This window comes from Gracilinanus agilis, chromosome 1 (assembly GCF_016433145.1).
Source record: "Gracilinanus agilis isolate LMUSP501 chromosome 1, AgileGrace, whole genome shotgun sequence".
Taxonomy (NCBI): domain Eukaryota; kingdom Metazoa; phylum Chordata; class Mammalia; order Didelphimorphia; family Didelphidae; genus Gracilinanus; species Gracilinanus agilis.
Window position 1 is genome coordinate 755299046 of NC_058130.1, and position 17614 is coordinate 755316659.

At 38.8% G+C, this 17614-nt stretch overlaps 1 protein-coding gene across 1 annotated transcript in view; it reads right to left on the reverse strand.

Moving 5' to 3' along the window:
• PPTC7 (protein phosphatase targeting COQ7) overlaps positions 1-17402 on the reverse strand; it is a 37714-nt gene extending 20312 nt beyond the window's left edge. Inside the window, exon 1 of the mRNA XM_044685417.1 lies at positions 17290-17402. Within this exon, the coding sequence (XP_044541352.1) occupies positions 17290-17402 (113 nt within the window). The remainder of the gene's footprint in view (positions 1-17289) is intronic.
• Positions 17403-17614: the final 212 nt, after the last annotated feature.

Genomic DNA, 17614 nt, shown 5'->3' on the forward strand with positions numbered 1-17614 from the left:
TCTAACTTTCTGCTTTCCTTCTAATCTTGGCAATACTTGTTTTATATGTACAAAAATTTTTCAATTCAATGTACTCAAAATTATCTATTTTATATCTCATAATGCTCTCCATCTCATTTATTCATAAATTTCTCTCCTATCCATAAATCTGATAGGTAATATGTACCCTGTTCTGCTAGTTTGCTTATGGTATCTCCTAGATCATGTATCCATTTTTATTTTCTTAGTGAATAATGGTATATATCCTATCATAGGACCACAAACACTTGTATTCATCCTATTATATTTGCTTACATTTTCTGTAGTTTTTAAAAATCTAAATTAAGTTTCCTATGCATCTATATTGTCTCTTGAGATTATTTCTCTTTATATCTTTAGGATTTTAGTCTTGTGAGATTTCCATTCCTTCTAAGATGACTTTCCTTTTTTATATTTTTTTGGTATATATAATTTTAGTCCATGGGGGTTCAAACTTTTTCTGAAGCTTTCAAAATCTGCTCTTCCAAAATCTAGGGTAGGTGCCTCTCTCTCAACATATAGTTCTTCCATAGAAATGTCTGTCTGTCTATAAATAAAGAGTGCAGGTTCTCAACTTTTCCACTCCAGCAACCAAAAAGGTGCTTATAAATGTTTGTTGAACTACAGTGTAAAATCCAGAAATTTTGGTGGCATTATATATAAAAGACATGATGAATTGCAGCAACTGTCACCTTTTCAATCTTTTTTTCAAGCAATGATATAAATTTTGTAAACTCTTATTGAGCATTTCCTGTTTTACAATATAGTGAAGATACTCATTTCTACTATAAGAGATATAATTTGAAATGCAGCAATTTGTGGTAAAAACTAAATTTAAGAACATGCTTTGGGAATGCCATCTGAGTCACTGTTTTCAAACTGTTCAAGGAAAAATTTTCTTCTCAATTTCCAATCAAAAAGGCACAAATCATTTTGTTGTTAAATGCAAATTGGTTTCATCTTCAAAAGACCTTCACATAGAAAACATGTGAAACCAATATAAGATTTACAGTTGACCTCGGCATGAACTATGTAATCTGACAGCAGGTTACATCCTGACCTGATAAAGCACATCGACATTAATCAGATTTCTCCCAGAATAGTGCACAACCTTTCAGACACCTGTTTGCTTCTCTCTCTCTCTCTCTCTCTCTCTCTCTCTCTCTCTCTCTCTCTCTCTCTCTCTTTCTCCACATAAACACACACCGCTCTGTATGATGGAAAGGTCCCAAAAGTCGAAACTCTTTAAGGAAAAGAGGATGAAACTACATACAACCTAGCTAGATTAGCAAGTGAAATAAAATCTTGAAAATCCACATACTTCTTTATTTCCTTGTGAAGGTCAGGTTACGTAATGTAAAGTCTTGTGTTGAGGATTAGGGTCTGGATAAAACTAGATCAACAGTATAAAATACATATTTGAAACATGATGCTGTATTTTATTTTTATTAGACATGATTGCTTCTATGAGGAAATTGAGTATCCTGTATCAGGAATACAAAAGCTTCAGGACAAACTAGGACAACTAAAAAAAATTTTTTTTTCAAATTAAGATTTATTTAGACCAGAATGGAAATGTCACTCAGAATACATTTCAGTGTTGGGGAGGAAAAAAAATGTTAACCACTCCTGGCAAAGCATGTGACCAATGGCAAAAGAGCTAGGTCTTCCAAAGGAGGTCATTAGTTTTCACAAATTAGGGCTTAACCTTCTTCTCCCTTTCCCCTTCCTTGAAAAGGTTTAGAACCTACACAATGTCTACCATGAAACATGAGTTGATAGTCAGGTTCCTTCTTGCCCTGCCAACTTCTGAAGTTATCTGTTTGGGGATTTAGAAGGGAGTTGAAGGACCACTCTTTTAGTGACTGGATTATGTTGAGAGATCTGGAGGAGAGCCTTAGCCATGCTGGTTGGATCTCATGAGTTGGCTTCAGGGGAACCGAACTGGCAGGCATAGAAAGTTTATGATCTGAATCTCTGGAGGGAGGACCCTATCCGTCACAGTGAAGAGAGAATACATGTTCCTTGAGGACAGAGCTGTTCTGTTTCCTATTTTTTTTTTTTTTTTTGCATCCTCAAAATACCTAGCACAATGCTCCTGGCACTTAGCACTTAATAAAAGTTTATTCACTGAAGATGATCTCTTCCCTTTGTAGTAATCTTCCATCTTTACTTCACATGGATAACTGTACCAAATGAATCTCCCCTTCTTCTGCATTCCCATTAGCACCCATACAGCAGCAATTGTATAAAGCCAAGTATATCTGAGTGCTTGTCTTATCCCAGGACTATTGTAACAGTCTAATTGGACTTCCAGCTTTCAACCTCTGCCCTTTCCAAATTCGCTCTTCACAAAGCAACCAAAATGATTTTACTTTTACAGCTCTATCTGACCATGCCATCCCACTTAAGAAACCATTATGGAAACCTCTTGTGGCCTCTAGGATAAAATACTAACACTTTAGATTGGCATTTAAAACCTTTTAAAATAAATATAGCTCCTGCCTATCTCTCAGGGGTTAGAGCCAGACTATTTGCTTAACTATTGACATGTTACATTCCCCTCCCCCCAAAAAACTTTTTTATTCTGCTTTTGTATTCTTAGGGCCTAGCACAATGCTTTTGCACATGGCAGGTAAATTCTTGTTGGAATGAAATGGACTAGATTGTGGACTCTTTGAGGGACAATATCCTGCCTGCTATTTTCATCTCTCCCCACAAGAACTGAAGGCCCAATATGGTTGAGACCGAGAGCCAGAAGAATGTGGGGCTAAACTCTGTCTTCATGTGACCTTGGGCAAATCACAAACTTAAGGTATCAACTTCCTCATGTGTAAAGTGAGTCACTTTCTGTGACCTCTAAACTTCCCTCTGGTGCAGCAGCTCAAGCACAAGAGCACAGAAGACTACCCAGCACCTTCCTCTCAGTATGATGTTTGTTTGCTGAAGGAGGTCTGATGCTCATTTCAAATGGAAAAGGATGCCCTGCTGGGGAATGGATAGCAGGGGAATTCACATTTACAGGCTTCAGCAGCACCAGCATTTAAAGTAATTTAGGTAACTAAGTGCACACACTGCAATGAAACCAGGAAAAAAAAGTGGGATCCTATTAACTGTAACTTCTCTTCTGAGCTTACAGATTCACCAGGTTTGTGGCTTCTTCAATAAAACAGAAATAATATTGTTCGGTTCTCCTAGTTGTTGCTTTCTTGGGTATTAAAAAAAATTATAGCTCTGGTTAAAAGTATAACTCCCAAGCCAGCCAAGCTGTCCAATGTTTGCTAGTTCCCACAATCCTGTAAAGGACTTTATTATAGAGATGAAAGCTTTTGTGACAAATCACTGATTGGTAAACTCCATCTTATTCATGGAATTTATGCATCAAATTATAATCTCTGAAATATTTATGACATGCTACAATGGTGGTAGAAACCCTTCATCTTTCTCTTTTCACACTGATTTTTTTTAAACCCTTACCTTCCAAATACTAAATATCAAATGGCAAAGGCTGGGCAATGGGGATTTAAGTGACTTGCTCAGGGTTATATAGCTAGGAAGTATCTGAGGTCACATTTGAACCCAGGGCCTTCTGTCTCCAGGCCTTGTATTCTATTCATTGTGCCCCCTAGTTACCCTCCACATTAAAGGAAAACTTTTATTTTCAGATAAAATCTCTTCTTCCATCCAGCCCCCTCCCCTAATTAAGAAGGCAAGCAATATGATACTTAAACACATGAATTCATGCAAAGCATATTTCCCCATTAGGCATGTTGCAAAAAAAAGGGGGGGGGGGCAAAAGAAAATAAAGTAAGAATATCCTTCAATTCTTTCTCTGGAGGTAGATAGTATTTTTTTATCCCGTGTTCTTTGGAACTGTCATGGATTACTGTATTGATCAGAGTAGCTAAGCTTTTCACAGTTGATTGTCATCACATGGTTGCTGTTACTTTGTGTATAATGTTTTTGGGTCTGCTCATTTCACTTTTCATCAGTTCACATAAGTCATTCTGAGTTTTTCCTGAAACCATACTCCTTGTCATTTCTCATAGCACAATAGTATTCCAACACAATCACAGACCACAACTTGTTCAGACACCACAAAAAGAGCTGCTATAAATATTTGTGTGCATATAGATTCATTTCCTTTGATCTCTTTGGAATGCAGACCCAATAGTGGTATTGCTAGGTCAAAAGGCACACAAGGATTGATAGCTCTTTGAGTAGTTCTGAATTGTTCTCCAGAATAAGTTGAGGTAGCTCACGACTCCATCAACAGTGTATTAGTGTCCCAGTTTTCTCACATCTCCTCCACTAATTGTCATTTTCCTTTTCTATCATGTTAGTCAATATATGTGTAAGGTGTAAGTTGTTTTAATTTGCATTTCTCTGATCTTTTAGCTAGTGATAACTTTGATTCCTTCTTTGGAAAGATTTATTCTATTCATATCCCTTGATAAATTGGAGAATGGCACTTATATTTTATAAATTTGTCTCTCGATTCCCTTTATTTTTGAGAAATGAGACTGTTGACAGAGAAACTTGCTGTAAAAAAAAATCTTTCCTCAGTTTCCTGCTTTCCTTCTAATAAATAATAAATAAATAATAAATTACTTCTCAGTTTTCCTTCTTTCCCTACATTTTCACATTCACTTCTGATCCAGAATTTAATTATCATAATAAAAACATTGTTTAGTCAACATCTTTGATACTACTAAGGGTACAGCGCTGGCAGTTGGAAAAGTTGTTTAGAGTAAAAACAAATTATCTCCAGGAATGGTACATAACCTCTCATGCTTCTCAAGCTCAGCTTTTCCATAAACACATGTCAGTTGAAGGAAACAGAGCCCAAAAATCTTAAGCCTCCATTAATAACTTCCCATCCCATATCTTTAGCTAAAGGTTTTTCATTAAGATCCCAGATCTAATCATTATTACATTGAAACAATAATCACACTTGAAATAAAAGTAAAAAGATGTTAAGGCAAGATAGGAAAATTCCATTTATATGTAATATTATTCAATTGGGTTATTTGCTTTATGAAATCAAAGTACCTAGTAGGGGTGACTGGGGCTTACTAGCTTTATTCTCAATTCCTGATTCACAACACTGGCATCGTTCAAAGAGAATAGAATTTTCTCTCACTAATTTTTAAGCCAAAGGATAAATTTGCATTTCCAGAGTATATTTTATGTGTACACTTAAATGGAAAGACTTGACTCCTGACAAAATCCATAAAATTAATATTCTTAATTCGAGAATTACTAGACTAAAAACAAAACTATTTCTCCAGCTGTTAATGGTCAATGACATCCTTGCCTTTTTTTTTTAAGCTTTTAGGCAAAATGTATTATAATTGCTTCCAGAGTAAAAAAAAGCTTATTGAATTAATTCAAAACAAAATTTGATTACATGTTAAAATGAGACCTTCCAATTATACATAAAAGGCTATTTGCTTAAATAACTGAAAAATATATCTCCGACTTCAGCCAAATTAGGACTTTTGAACTAGCAATAGCTTCTACTTCCTATCTCCCATCCACAAGCTCCTAAGGAAGTGCTGATTGTATAAAACCCACCTATCTTCATATTGACACGAGAAAAGAATTAGATAAAAGGCAAACATTTTTTTTAAAACCCTTACCTCTGTCTTGGAGTCAATACTGTGTATTGGCTCCAAAGCAGAAGAGTGGTAAGGGTAGGCAATGGGGGTCAAGTGACTTGCCCAGGGTCACACAGCTGGGAAGTCTGAGGCTGGATTTGAACCCAGGACCTCCCATCTCTAGGCCTAGCTCTCAATCCACTGAGCTACCCAGCTGCCCCTAGGGCAAACATTTTCTAAGAGAAAATAACTTCTGGTGAACAAAGGTTATCAAATGCAGATTTGTTAGCTCTTTTATAGAAACCATTAATACTTTCTGATTTTCATATACATTCAAAATAAAACCTTAGAGTTTCAATCATCATCACTCAGATGATACATGTTTATCCCTTACCATCTTCAATGATCTTTAAGCATTTTACAGAGAAGTGACTTCCCCCTTCAGTGAAAGAAATGTCTCTCTTCATCCATTAGAGTGGGATTTGGTTTAAAATAAAAACTTTGGAGAAAAACTTTGGTAAGCCAGAACAATTAGTAGGGTAAGTCTTTGGCTAGAACTTAAGTACTATAGGGAAGAAGGATTGTACATACTGGAATTGATACCTCAAGTGTTTCCCTGTCAAGTGAACTTAGGCAGGTACTCCTCAGGTCCCCAGGATTCCCTTTAAAGACTTTTAATATTTACATATGTCGGAGCTATTTGTCTAGTGGAGATCATAATAGAAGACACTAGAATCACAGGATAACTGAGATCTGAACTCCTCAATTTCTCTGTTACTGTAAGTGCTAAAAATATATTGGTATTCCTTTAGCTATTGATAATAAGCATAAAATGAAAGGATAGGAAATACCATACTTCCAAATAATTACACAAAAGAGAATAAAAGATAAAATAAAACCAGTGCTTTGGCTAACAATTCAGTTATCCTGCAGTGAAATACATAGATTATGATCTTGCTGCTTTAAAAAGCAAGTTAAAGTAGCTCTATTCCCTGGACAGAAACCTTCCCCAAAGCAACTGCGTCCAGGTAACCTACTCTGGGCATTAATCAGAAGCGGGCAAGCCACTTCTAATCCCTCCAAGACTGCATCTACGTCAGAAAGGCAGAGAAATCTCTAAACAGGGCACAGTTGAAGAACCAAAGCAGCAAACTTGAGAGATCTGAGCAGAACAGAGAAAGTGCAGGAAGAAAAGGCCTTTTTCTTGGTTTGTCTTTGTATCCCCAGAACCTAACTGTGCCTCCCACATAGTAGGCCTTTATCTCAATGGAAGAGAAGTCTAAACTACTTAGGAGATTTTTTTCCTTTCAAGGTACTTGATTTAAATATATGCTAATATTTCTAATCCTTAAAAAACTGGAAAACTGGTACATATGTAGGGTCAAAATGGCACATTCCCAGACCATGAAGAACACATTTATCAAATTTTACAAATAAGAGTGCTGGCTCTGGATTCAAGAAGTCTGAAGTTCAAATTGGGCCTCAGGTCTAGGACTCTGGGCAAGGCATTTGACTTTTCCACAAAAAGATTCCTCACTTTCCTCATCTGTAAAATAGGGATAATGCCTACCTCACTGAGTTGTAAGGCTCAAAGGAGAGAACAAATGTAAGATATTTGGCAAACTTCAAAGGGTTATATAAATGCTAGCTATTCTTAATCTCCTACTACTTACTACTATTGTTACTTTTTTTTTTTAAACCCTTACCTTCCATCTTGAAGTCAATACTGAGTATTGGCTCCAAGGCAGAAGAGTGGAAAGGGTGGGCAATGGGGGTGAAGTGACTTGTCCAGGGTCACACAGCTGGGAAGTGTCTGAGGCCAGATTTGAACCTAGGACCTCCTGTCTCTAGGCCTGGCTCTCAATCCACTGAGCTCCCCAGCTCCCCACTACTATTGTTACTTTGACAGGAAGCCTGGGTTCAAGTTCTCCCTCTGACACAGTGGCAAATGTGGCAAACACTGATGAAGTTACAAGTCAAACCGATTTGGGGAGAAAATTTTTTTTTTTAGTTTTTAATTTTTCAGAGGTTGCTTACAAATGAATTTTGGTTATATCTATTACAAGTATTCAGACAGAAACAGTCTACACCCAAATAAATCACATTTTCAAAATGAAATAAAAGCTAGTTACCTGCAAATAATTAAAGTGTTGTGAATCAAATAATTTAATTTACTTACACACACTCTGATTCTGATTACTCAAGTAGAATGTGAAACAAAAAAACAAAAACAAAAACAAAAAACCAGAAGTTCTATTGAGTGATTTACTCATGAGACAAAACACCAACAAATTAACTTTATTGCTTGGCAGGTCAAAGGATTTAGAATTAGAAGGGACCTTAGATATCACTTAACCCAACCTCCTTTATTTTATGAAGGAAGAAACTGAATGGCAGAGGCTTGCACATGGTCTCACACAGGTAGGCCCTTAAGCAGGAGGGCTTAGAATCTGAACCCAGGTCTTCAGAATCTGGATTCTCTTTCCATCAAATTACCACCATAATGGTTCAATTATCAACTAGTCTCAACAATAATACTTGTTTCCCAACAAGTTACATAGTTTTAATAATTACATGATCAAAACATCAAAACAAAAAACCTTATTAAAAGATAAAAAGCCCTTTAAAATATTCATTTCTGACATACAGTAGCCATTAAATAATTTTTAAATAATTTTTATAATTACAAAAATTTCACAGACAAATTTTCAAATTCTCTTGCAGGTAGGTATAGTTGTGGATATAATGTTGGGCTTAGACTTAGGAAGACCCGAGTTCAAAATCAACTTCAGAAACTCATTGAGACCTTGGACAAATCAATTAACCCGTTTGCCTCAGTTTACTCACTTGAAAATAGAGATAATATTAAGAGCTACTGTGAGGAATGATACTATGAAGTGCTTAGCACAGTGGTACAAGTAGACAATGGATCTAAATGCTAGTTATTTTTTAAAAAGATCTGTGGCAACATATTTTGAGGAAGTATAATCCTTCCTCACTTAGATAACAGTATAGACACAGGTGAGAAGACATCCTGGCTTCCTATTTCATGATTTAAATGCTGTATTTTTCAGGACATGACACTATTAAAAAGTCAAGCAGACAACTTTTCAATGCTGATAAAAATGAAGGCAGATACAGATATATCAGTGGACAGTACTGGATTTAAAATGATCCAAAACTGAATTAAGTCTATGAGCAGAGACTAAGTAAAGCATGTCACAAACATCTTTGAAATAATCAATTATTTTTAATTCATTAATCACTGATTATTTAGTTAGCAGTTCAGGATGTTGTGAAGGTGACAGACTAGAAGTTCAAAGGGCCTGCCCATGCTGTCAAAAGTTCCTCCATTTTCGATAGTAGAAGATGCTTAAAATAGTCATGTTTAAAACTTCCTCATTTCCCAGAAGCACCGAGAATCATTATTAACAACTAACTAAGCAGTGAATCTCCAGATACAAAGATTTACTTCTACTATGGAAGGAGAGGTGTTGTTTGCTTCAATCCTGCCAATTCTTTTACATTTTCCTTAAATCAGAGCTACAAAGTATTCTGAGATGTCAAATATTAGACTCTGGCAAGGCTTAAAAGTTTATGGCTTTATCAGAGCCACACTCGAAAATAAGGGAACTTCCTTTTTCTCTCCCACTCTGCTGTCTGAGAGGGCACTTGTCCTCCAAACTGCGAAGCCAAGATTGGCACAGCCTTGCTACTCGGGCCAGAGAGTGAACAGTTGGTATCCAGCCCGGCTTTCATCAGGTGCAGACTTAGCCACACCAAGAGAAATGAAGAAGAAAATCCTGTACAAGTGATAGAAGATCTTAAAACCCCAGCCATGTGTGGTTGGCTGGCCCCAGCAGCTTTATTTCTTTCCAAATCTGGGATCTTGGTTCTCAAATGCAGGGCAATCGGGGAGTGGGCCTCCCTACCCATATGCTTTTTCTCCTTATCTAATCTGACCATTTAAAAAGCAAAAAACGCTTTCTGAACTTAACTTATTTCATCTATTGGTCAGTCTCCCTGGGCTAGCAGATTTGGAAATGCTAGCCCAGATTTTCTGAGACCATCAAAAGCAAGTCAATTTTCTATTCCAACATTCATGGCCCTTCTTTGTGGCAAACACATCAGAACATGATCTGATTCTTTTCCTGGTAAATTTATTTCACGAATACTACAACTAAGGTTGGCCTAATTTTTCATGGTACTTTTCAGAAGACTATCAACCCCCAAATTAATTTCAAAACACAACCCTGTTTTGGATATTATTAAACTATTCTAAACAAACACCATGTAAAGCTTTCCTATATAATACAATGGGTCAATCTTCATCTGACATTTAGCTTAAACCTGACAGTTTGTTATATTAAAGGGCATGGCTTCAAAATTTTCTGGCCTAATGCTATTGCTTCTTGAATCACACAGTGGTACAAATTCCATATGGATATTTTTGCAAATATGTAGGATAAAGTCTTATTATTGTTTCACAAAGAGGTGCTAAAGTTCAGATTATATTAAAAAGCCAGTTAAGGTCTGCAACTACCTTCTTCAACCAAACTATGGATAGATACATTGACAATCCTGGCTATTATGAGTCTAACCATTATATAAAGATCAGTTATTCATTTTACAGCAAGATTCACCTTGGTTCTGTAAATAGCCACTGTTCTAGGACCTCTGTACTAACTTACAGATTAACCACATGAAAGAGGCTGGAAATTGGAGAAACAAAGCTAAAATCTCTGATTAACAAAAGGTACAAAGTATCTCTAAAACTATATTTTAAGTCAATGGCACTAAAATGCTTCCCATTGTAAAAATTCAATTTGAACAAAACAAAAACTATGCTCCATGAGGAAAACATTGGGGAAATTATTTGTAAAAATCATGTTCTTAGTGACAGTGGTATAATCTTAAGTAGTTCTAGCATGATAGCATATTCAGAAAAATTCATCCCACAACAACTAGTCAGTTATAATACTTTCTAAGCTTTGCCATTTCCACTAGCCAGAGAATGTGCTTTTCTTGACTGAGCACAGAGATTTGATACTTCCTTGATCATTCCAGTTTCTGTTGCTTATTTTTTCTTTTAATCTCATCTAATGAAATGAGGAACTGACTTAGTTCTTTTAAGGTGTGATTGGAAAAAAAAACCCATAGAAAAGTGATTTTGCAATACAAGGCATAACAAAAGGTAACGTGACTGATAATGCCAAAATGAAAGCATTCTGATGAGCCTATTCACCATACAAGTCACCCACTTATTTCAACCAGGATGCTGTGTCTAATGCCTGATCCTCCTCAGCAGTCCATTTACTCTCTGCCCCTTCTGTCTGTCATGCACAACATCCAATATCAGAGATACCGGAGGCTAACAGCCAATTGCTCTAGAAGCTGGCTGCCACTCTCCCCTTAGCTCTGCCTCTCCATAAATGGTATCACTTTTCTAAGGGGTTGAAGTGGATCATCCAGTTAGAAGGTTAAGCCCCCTCTTATTTAGGGAAACACATCTGATGATACCTTGTTGTGTTTCCCAATTACTTAAGTCTCCAAGTTCAGTTAGAAGAGTTACATTGAATTAATGAAAAAATAATTAAAGAGAATAATATGGGTAAAGTCCAACTTTCATTCAACCAACTGGTAAGTTCAGCTGAAACATTGGGACTTGTCCCTTCATCTCAGAAGACATGACATCTGAATGGTCTAGGAATCTCTTTGACTTGTCACTGGGAGTCTGCATAAGCTCTCTTCACAGCACTGACTTCTCATCACTGCTTCCCAATGCTGGAGATGTCATAGTTGATGATTCCTTTTGAGTATGGGTTGGACTGCATGGCCACTGAGGTCCCTTTCAACTCTCAAATATGTGACTCATGTTTGACTATGGCTCATGCTTTCAAAGTTGGAACCACCCTGTTAAAATCGAAACACAGTTATAAGTGGTTAAAGGGCCCATGTGGCCTTTCCAGATCACCTTCAAAAATCTCTTATCCCCTTCTCGGAACATTCCCTCTCTCTTGTAGCAAATCAGGCACGTGAAAGATAGTCCATCAGGAATGTTGGTAGGGTTCTTACAAAGAATGGTCTTAAGTTTACTTTAGAACACCCTCACTTAACACTTAGAACACAAACCTTTGCCATGAATGCCAATTTGATTCTTAGAATCAGGCAAAAGTGAGCAAAGACTGGTAAGGTGGCTGATCCAGCTGCATAGTATCATTAAGATACAAAAAGAGGAGATGCCTATAAAAGTAATAAGATTGATCTGGTATAAAATAAACTGGCTCTAAAGCCAACTCATTTGACAACAATCCACGAACTGTTTATTAAACACTGGGCCAAATGGTACAAGGGAAATAAAGATGGCCTTCTGGAGATAGAAAAAGAAGCAAAAAGGACAGTCCCTGCCCTCAACTAGCTTACAATTCAATGGGAAAGACAACATGCAAAGGAATACAACATGCAAATCAAATTAAATACAGGATAAGGAGGAAATCATTACAAGGGCACTGGAATTAAGAGAAGTTGAGAAAGACTTCATGTAGGTGAGTTTTTAGTTGAGACTTGAAGGAAACCAGAGATGATGATGGAGAACATTCTAGATAAGGTCATTTGCCAGGGAACAGCCAGGAGGCCAGTGCCACTGGGTTGAAGAGTTGAATGGTAGGAGGTAAGGTATAAGAAGCTTGGAAAGGCTAGGTTCTGAAGAGCTTTGAATGCCAGACAACATTCTGTATTTGCACCTGGAGGCAACAGGGAGCCGAGTTTGGACTTTTTTAGCAGACCATGCCAAAAGTGTATCTCAATCCACCTCTGCTTGGGGTGGGTGAGACAACAGTGACTAACAAGGAGAAGGTGAAGCCTTCTCATTTTGTGTCTCTTTTCTCCACCAAGGAGAATGCTCTTTGACCTGGAAGGGCCAGGACCAAAATGTCTTAAGAGGGAAATGATACTCAGATAAGTAACGTGATACTAAGGGAGCCCTTAGCAGCCAGCCCACAATGAATTCAAGTCATCTGGTTCAGTAGAATTATGCCCTGGGCTAACTGAAAGAACTGGCGGATGTGATGGTTGAGCCATTGTCAAGGACATCTGAAAGACTGGAGAGAACAGGGGAGGGAGAAGTGCAGCAGAAACGCAGGTGGGTGTGCATGTGGGACAAAGGACAAATGTCTGGATTTTCAGATAAGAGAAGAGAGACTACAAACTATAGGCTACTGGGCTTGACTGATTCCTGCAGAAATTCTGGAAAAGGTCACAAAGAACATCAAGTGAATATCTAGAAAAGAAAATGGAGATTTCAAAAAGACAGCATCACAGCAATTATACAAGATGAACCTTCTTTCTGATGAGGTCACTAAACTAGGAGATTGGGCTGCCACAGACACTGCTGACCTAGATTTTAGTGAAGTATTTGACTAATATTATTCTTGTGAAAAACACAGGGACATATGGACTAGATGGCAATATAGTTAAATGGATTCATAAATGGCTGAAGAGCAGAAACTCAGAGAGTAGTCATTAAAAGATCAAAGTTTACCTGGAAAAAGGTCTCCAGTGGAGTACCCTGGGGATCTGGACTTGACCTCATGGTGCTTGAAATTTGTATTAATGATTTAGTTAGAGACAGGACCATCAAATCTAAAGATGTCACATAACTGGGAGGGGTAGCTAATATATTGAAAAACAGTCAGGATCCCAAACATTCTGGACAGTTTAGAGCACTGAGCTGAATAGAGTAGGATAAAATCCATAAGACATGGATAAATGTAAAGTCTTACACTTGGGTTAAAATAATTTAACTTCAAATAACCATTGCATGAGGCATGGTCAGACCCCAGTTTGTCTGAAAAAAGATCTGGGAGTATTAGGGGCCGGAGAGTTCCTTAGGTGTACCGCTGGGAAGCACCTAGGAAAATCAGCACTTAGTTTCACTTCCACATTTTTCAAATGAGGAAATTGAGGCTTAGAGAGGTTAAGTCACACAAATAAGTGGCAAAGTGAGGACATGAACTTAGGTTCTTCAGCCAGAAATTTAGCTACCTACCTCTCCTTGCCTCCTGTATATCCCTGTTCTTTTCAGTTTGCCTCCATCATGTGCTTCCTATCCCACATCTACACAGATATTTATGATATTCACCATTCCAAGAAACAACTACATTGAAACTTAACACAATGATAATTTATTTTTTTAATTTAATTTTTTTTAAACCCTTACCTTCTGTCTTGGAGCCAATACTTTATATTGGCTCCAAGGCAGAAGAGTGGTAAGGGTAGGCAATGGGGGTCAAGTGACTTGCCCAGGGTCACACAGCTGGGAAGTGCCTGAGGCCAGATTTGAACCTAGGACCTCCCATCTCTAGGCCTGGTTCTCCATCCACTGAGCTACCCAGCTGCCCCCAACACAATGATAATTTAAATGAGATGGTGAAGTTACCTGTCACTCTCAAAATTATGCCCAAAGGCTGAAATAATTGCTCTTTACTCATCTTTCTAGAGTTCAACCAATTTCATAAAAAATTACCTTTAGAAGTCAATATTTTAAGGTAAGATGGTTACAGAGTGTGCAACTGTTCTGTCTTTTTGGAAGAGAAAAATTGTGTTTTAGTGTTCTCATGCTGCGTGCTAAGGGATTTCTTTTACATTTCAGTTATGAGTCATATTGTAGAGAGCAGAATCTATTAGAAAAAATAGACACAGAGAGAGAAGGCACAAGGCAGGCACCAGACCAAAAAGGATGTCAAATTTGTATGTATAGATTTTTTTAACATGGCAGACTTCTAGAAGTAAAATTGTGTGTGTGTGTGTGTGTGTGTGAGAGAGAGAGATATGGGCAAACCAAGTAATTGGGTCAAGACATCGGGTCAAGACAAAAAAAAAAAGGTAAATAGTTCCCATTTTGTGATGCCCTTAAGAAACACTCAACTGGAGTGTATGAGAAGCCAAGGTTAGCCCCACAGATAGGAAGTGGGACAGGAGAGAGCAAAGTCCTGTTGGTACTGGTTAAGTTCTGTTTGAACCAAGAGTTAAGAGGCCCATGCCAATTTTCCAGGAGCAGGGAGTGGCTCTTCTGCCTCACCACACCCACCTCTAAACCACAGTGCCTGGCTTTTCCCAAGGAAATTCAGTGAGGACTGGCAACAGAAGAATGTCAAACGCCAAGCTATCTGGCACACTTTAGTCACCGCATGACTAACAGGCCAAATCATTTCGGAGTAGAAGAAACAAAACAGTTATCTCTTTCTCACAAAAGAAAAGAAACACTTTCACTACAAACAGCTCTTGCTCCAAAGAGACCAGAAGTCCTGGATGCCTTCAGTGAATAGCTGTTGGTTATCTTACCATCAAGAAATGCTTTCTTCCACAAGAACATCTGTGCTCTGGAAAGGAAATGTTGCAGGGTCTTAGTGTGCAAACCTATAGTTCTGGTAGTCAAGACCCTAGAGAGAAAGGAACCAGCCAGCACACCTTGCTCACTCTCACCAGTTTCCAGCATTAGCTAGGCTATAAGCTGGTTAGGGGCACAGACTGCAGAACACAATCACTCAGGAGGAAAGTGGCTTTGGGGTAAGATTTATTGCCAAAGATGGCTAATTAAGAGCTTCAGTTGTCTCAGCAAACTGGTTGACCTTTGAATTTATGCCCTTCCCTCCTCCCTTCCTACGTCTTTGCCACCCCCCCACCCCAACCCTTACTTTCTGTCTTAGAATTGATAGTATTGGTTCCAAGGCAGAAGAATGGAAAGAGTTGAGTCAATGGGAGTTAAGTGTCTCGCCCAAGGTCACATAGCTAGGAAGTGTCCGAAGTCACATTTGAACTCAGGACCTGGATTCTCTTTGCCTAACTTCAATGCACTGAGACATCTGGCTGTCCCTCTATCTCTGTCTTTGTTCACACTGTTCCCCATGTCTCACCAGATTCGGTATCCCTCTTACTCTAGTGAATTTCTCTCCACAAATTGAAGCCTGATTCAAATGTAACCACAGGACTAAATGTCCCTCAGTCTCTCTGATCTGTTATAATTGCTGACCTCACCTAGAACTCTGTTTCTGTTTTATAACTTTAATGCTTCTATTAGGGAGCACTATACATACATTACAGTTCTAATCCCAATTCTACCCATCTGAGAAAACAGCCTCTCCAACTATTCCCAAGAAGTGTTCCCTCCCAGATTTCCTTCCAATTATTCTGGGAGTATCTTGTATGGACCTATTTTACCTGTTGTTTAATTTTTTTTTTTTAAATCCATAGCCTGGCACATGGTATTTAACACATGCAAACACCTAGCAGGTGGTACAGTGGATTCAGGACTGGGCCTCAAGTTCAGAAGAATGGAATTAAAATCTAGCCTCTTTTATTGGCTCTGCTTCCCTTGGGGGGCAAGTTGCTTAACTTCTTTATGACTCAGTTTCCTAAATGGTAAAACAGGGACAAGAATAATAGCACCTACCTCCTAGGACTGTTGTAACGATCAAGTGAGATATTGGCAATGCACTCAGCATGTGTCTGGCATGTAGTAGGTACTTAATAAATGCTTAATTCCTTCCTTCTTTCTTTCACTGAGACCCTTCTTCCCCCTTTAGCCTTTCTTTTCTTTGTTATAATGCAGTGGGAAGAACCCTGGGTTTGAATCCAATATATCTAGAACATCCTATAGTGAAGATGAGCAAATCATCCTAAGTCCCTGATAGTGGGGACAACCACACTGGTTGTCCCTAATTCACAAGGTCACTGTGAAGTTGAAATGAGATAATGTATGTAAAATGCTCTCCAAACTTTAAAGTGGAATATAAAAGCCAGCTATTATCACTGGTTGTATGATGATGAGCAACTCACTAGACCACTGGGCCTCAGTTACCCCATCTGTAAAATGGGGATAGCGTCTATCCCCATCTACCTTCTCAACTGAAGTAGATGGTGTACAATTTTAAGCAGAAGCCTCAGCCTCAGAGATCTTTATTTTTTCCCCACTCGGATTAGAGGTTTACAAAAGAGCTTGTGTAAAGCAGTCTGAAAAGACAAATATTAATGTTCTACTATGCAGAATCCTTTTGCCCTCATGACTATAATTTGAAAAGGGAGAGCAGGTCAGATGCTGCACTACACGGCACAGAGTACTTACAAGTGCAATGGAAAAAGGGAACTCCTGACAGCCCTAGTGGAAATGTTCCAGACTAGGAAACAAACTGACTTGGGATCGGATTTCTGTGACTCCTCACATGCCACAAATCCTCTGAAGGCCTTTCTCCAGTAAAGGTTAGCAGAGATACCGCTAACTAAATTGAGTGATGATTCTCACACTCAGTACCTGCCATTGGCAAATCAGATGACAGCAGCAGCCCTAGCTCCAGGTTAAAGGGGCAGAATAGTGTAAAAAAACGGATCAAGTAAAAGTTACAAAAATATTTCTCCCAACACTAAACTTTCCTAGAGAATGTAAAATATAAGGTGATCCAAACCCCAACTTCTCCCTCGAAATTGAAGCCAGGGTGACATCTGAACCCAAGTTCAAAGTCATAGTGTCCTTCACTTGACAAGGAAGTGCCTTCTGTCTATAAGGCAGTTTTTAAACCCCAAAGTGTCCTCAGACTTACTTCAGGAAACATTTCTATATCCAAAAGGCATCTGGAGGCACAGACACTGGTTCACTTTCTGTCACCCCTCTGCCAACCTTAGGCCTTGCAAGTTACAGGTGCACCCAGAGTAGGCCCGAGCAGGCACCTGTGGCCCCGCTGGGCTGCCCGAGGCCTCTCGACACCTAATTTCGGGGACTCCCGGGGGCATCCTGGAGGGGGGTTGTCTGGGGGGGGGCAGGAGCCAGCTGGCCGGGACCAGTGAGCGCCGCCTACGTTCAAGGCGGCAGGGGGTCAAGTCCCCAGATGACCTTGCGGGGGATGGGGGCCCCGGCACACACGTGCCCAGCGGGGGAGGCCCGGCGCGGAGGATGGAGATGGCGCGGGCCGATTAGGGCCCGGACTCACCCAGCACGTCGGCGG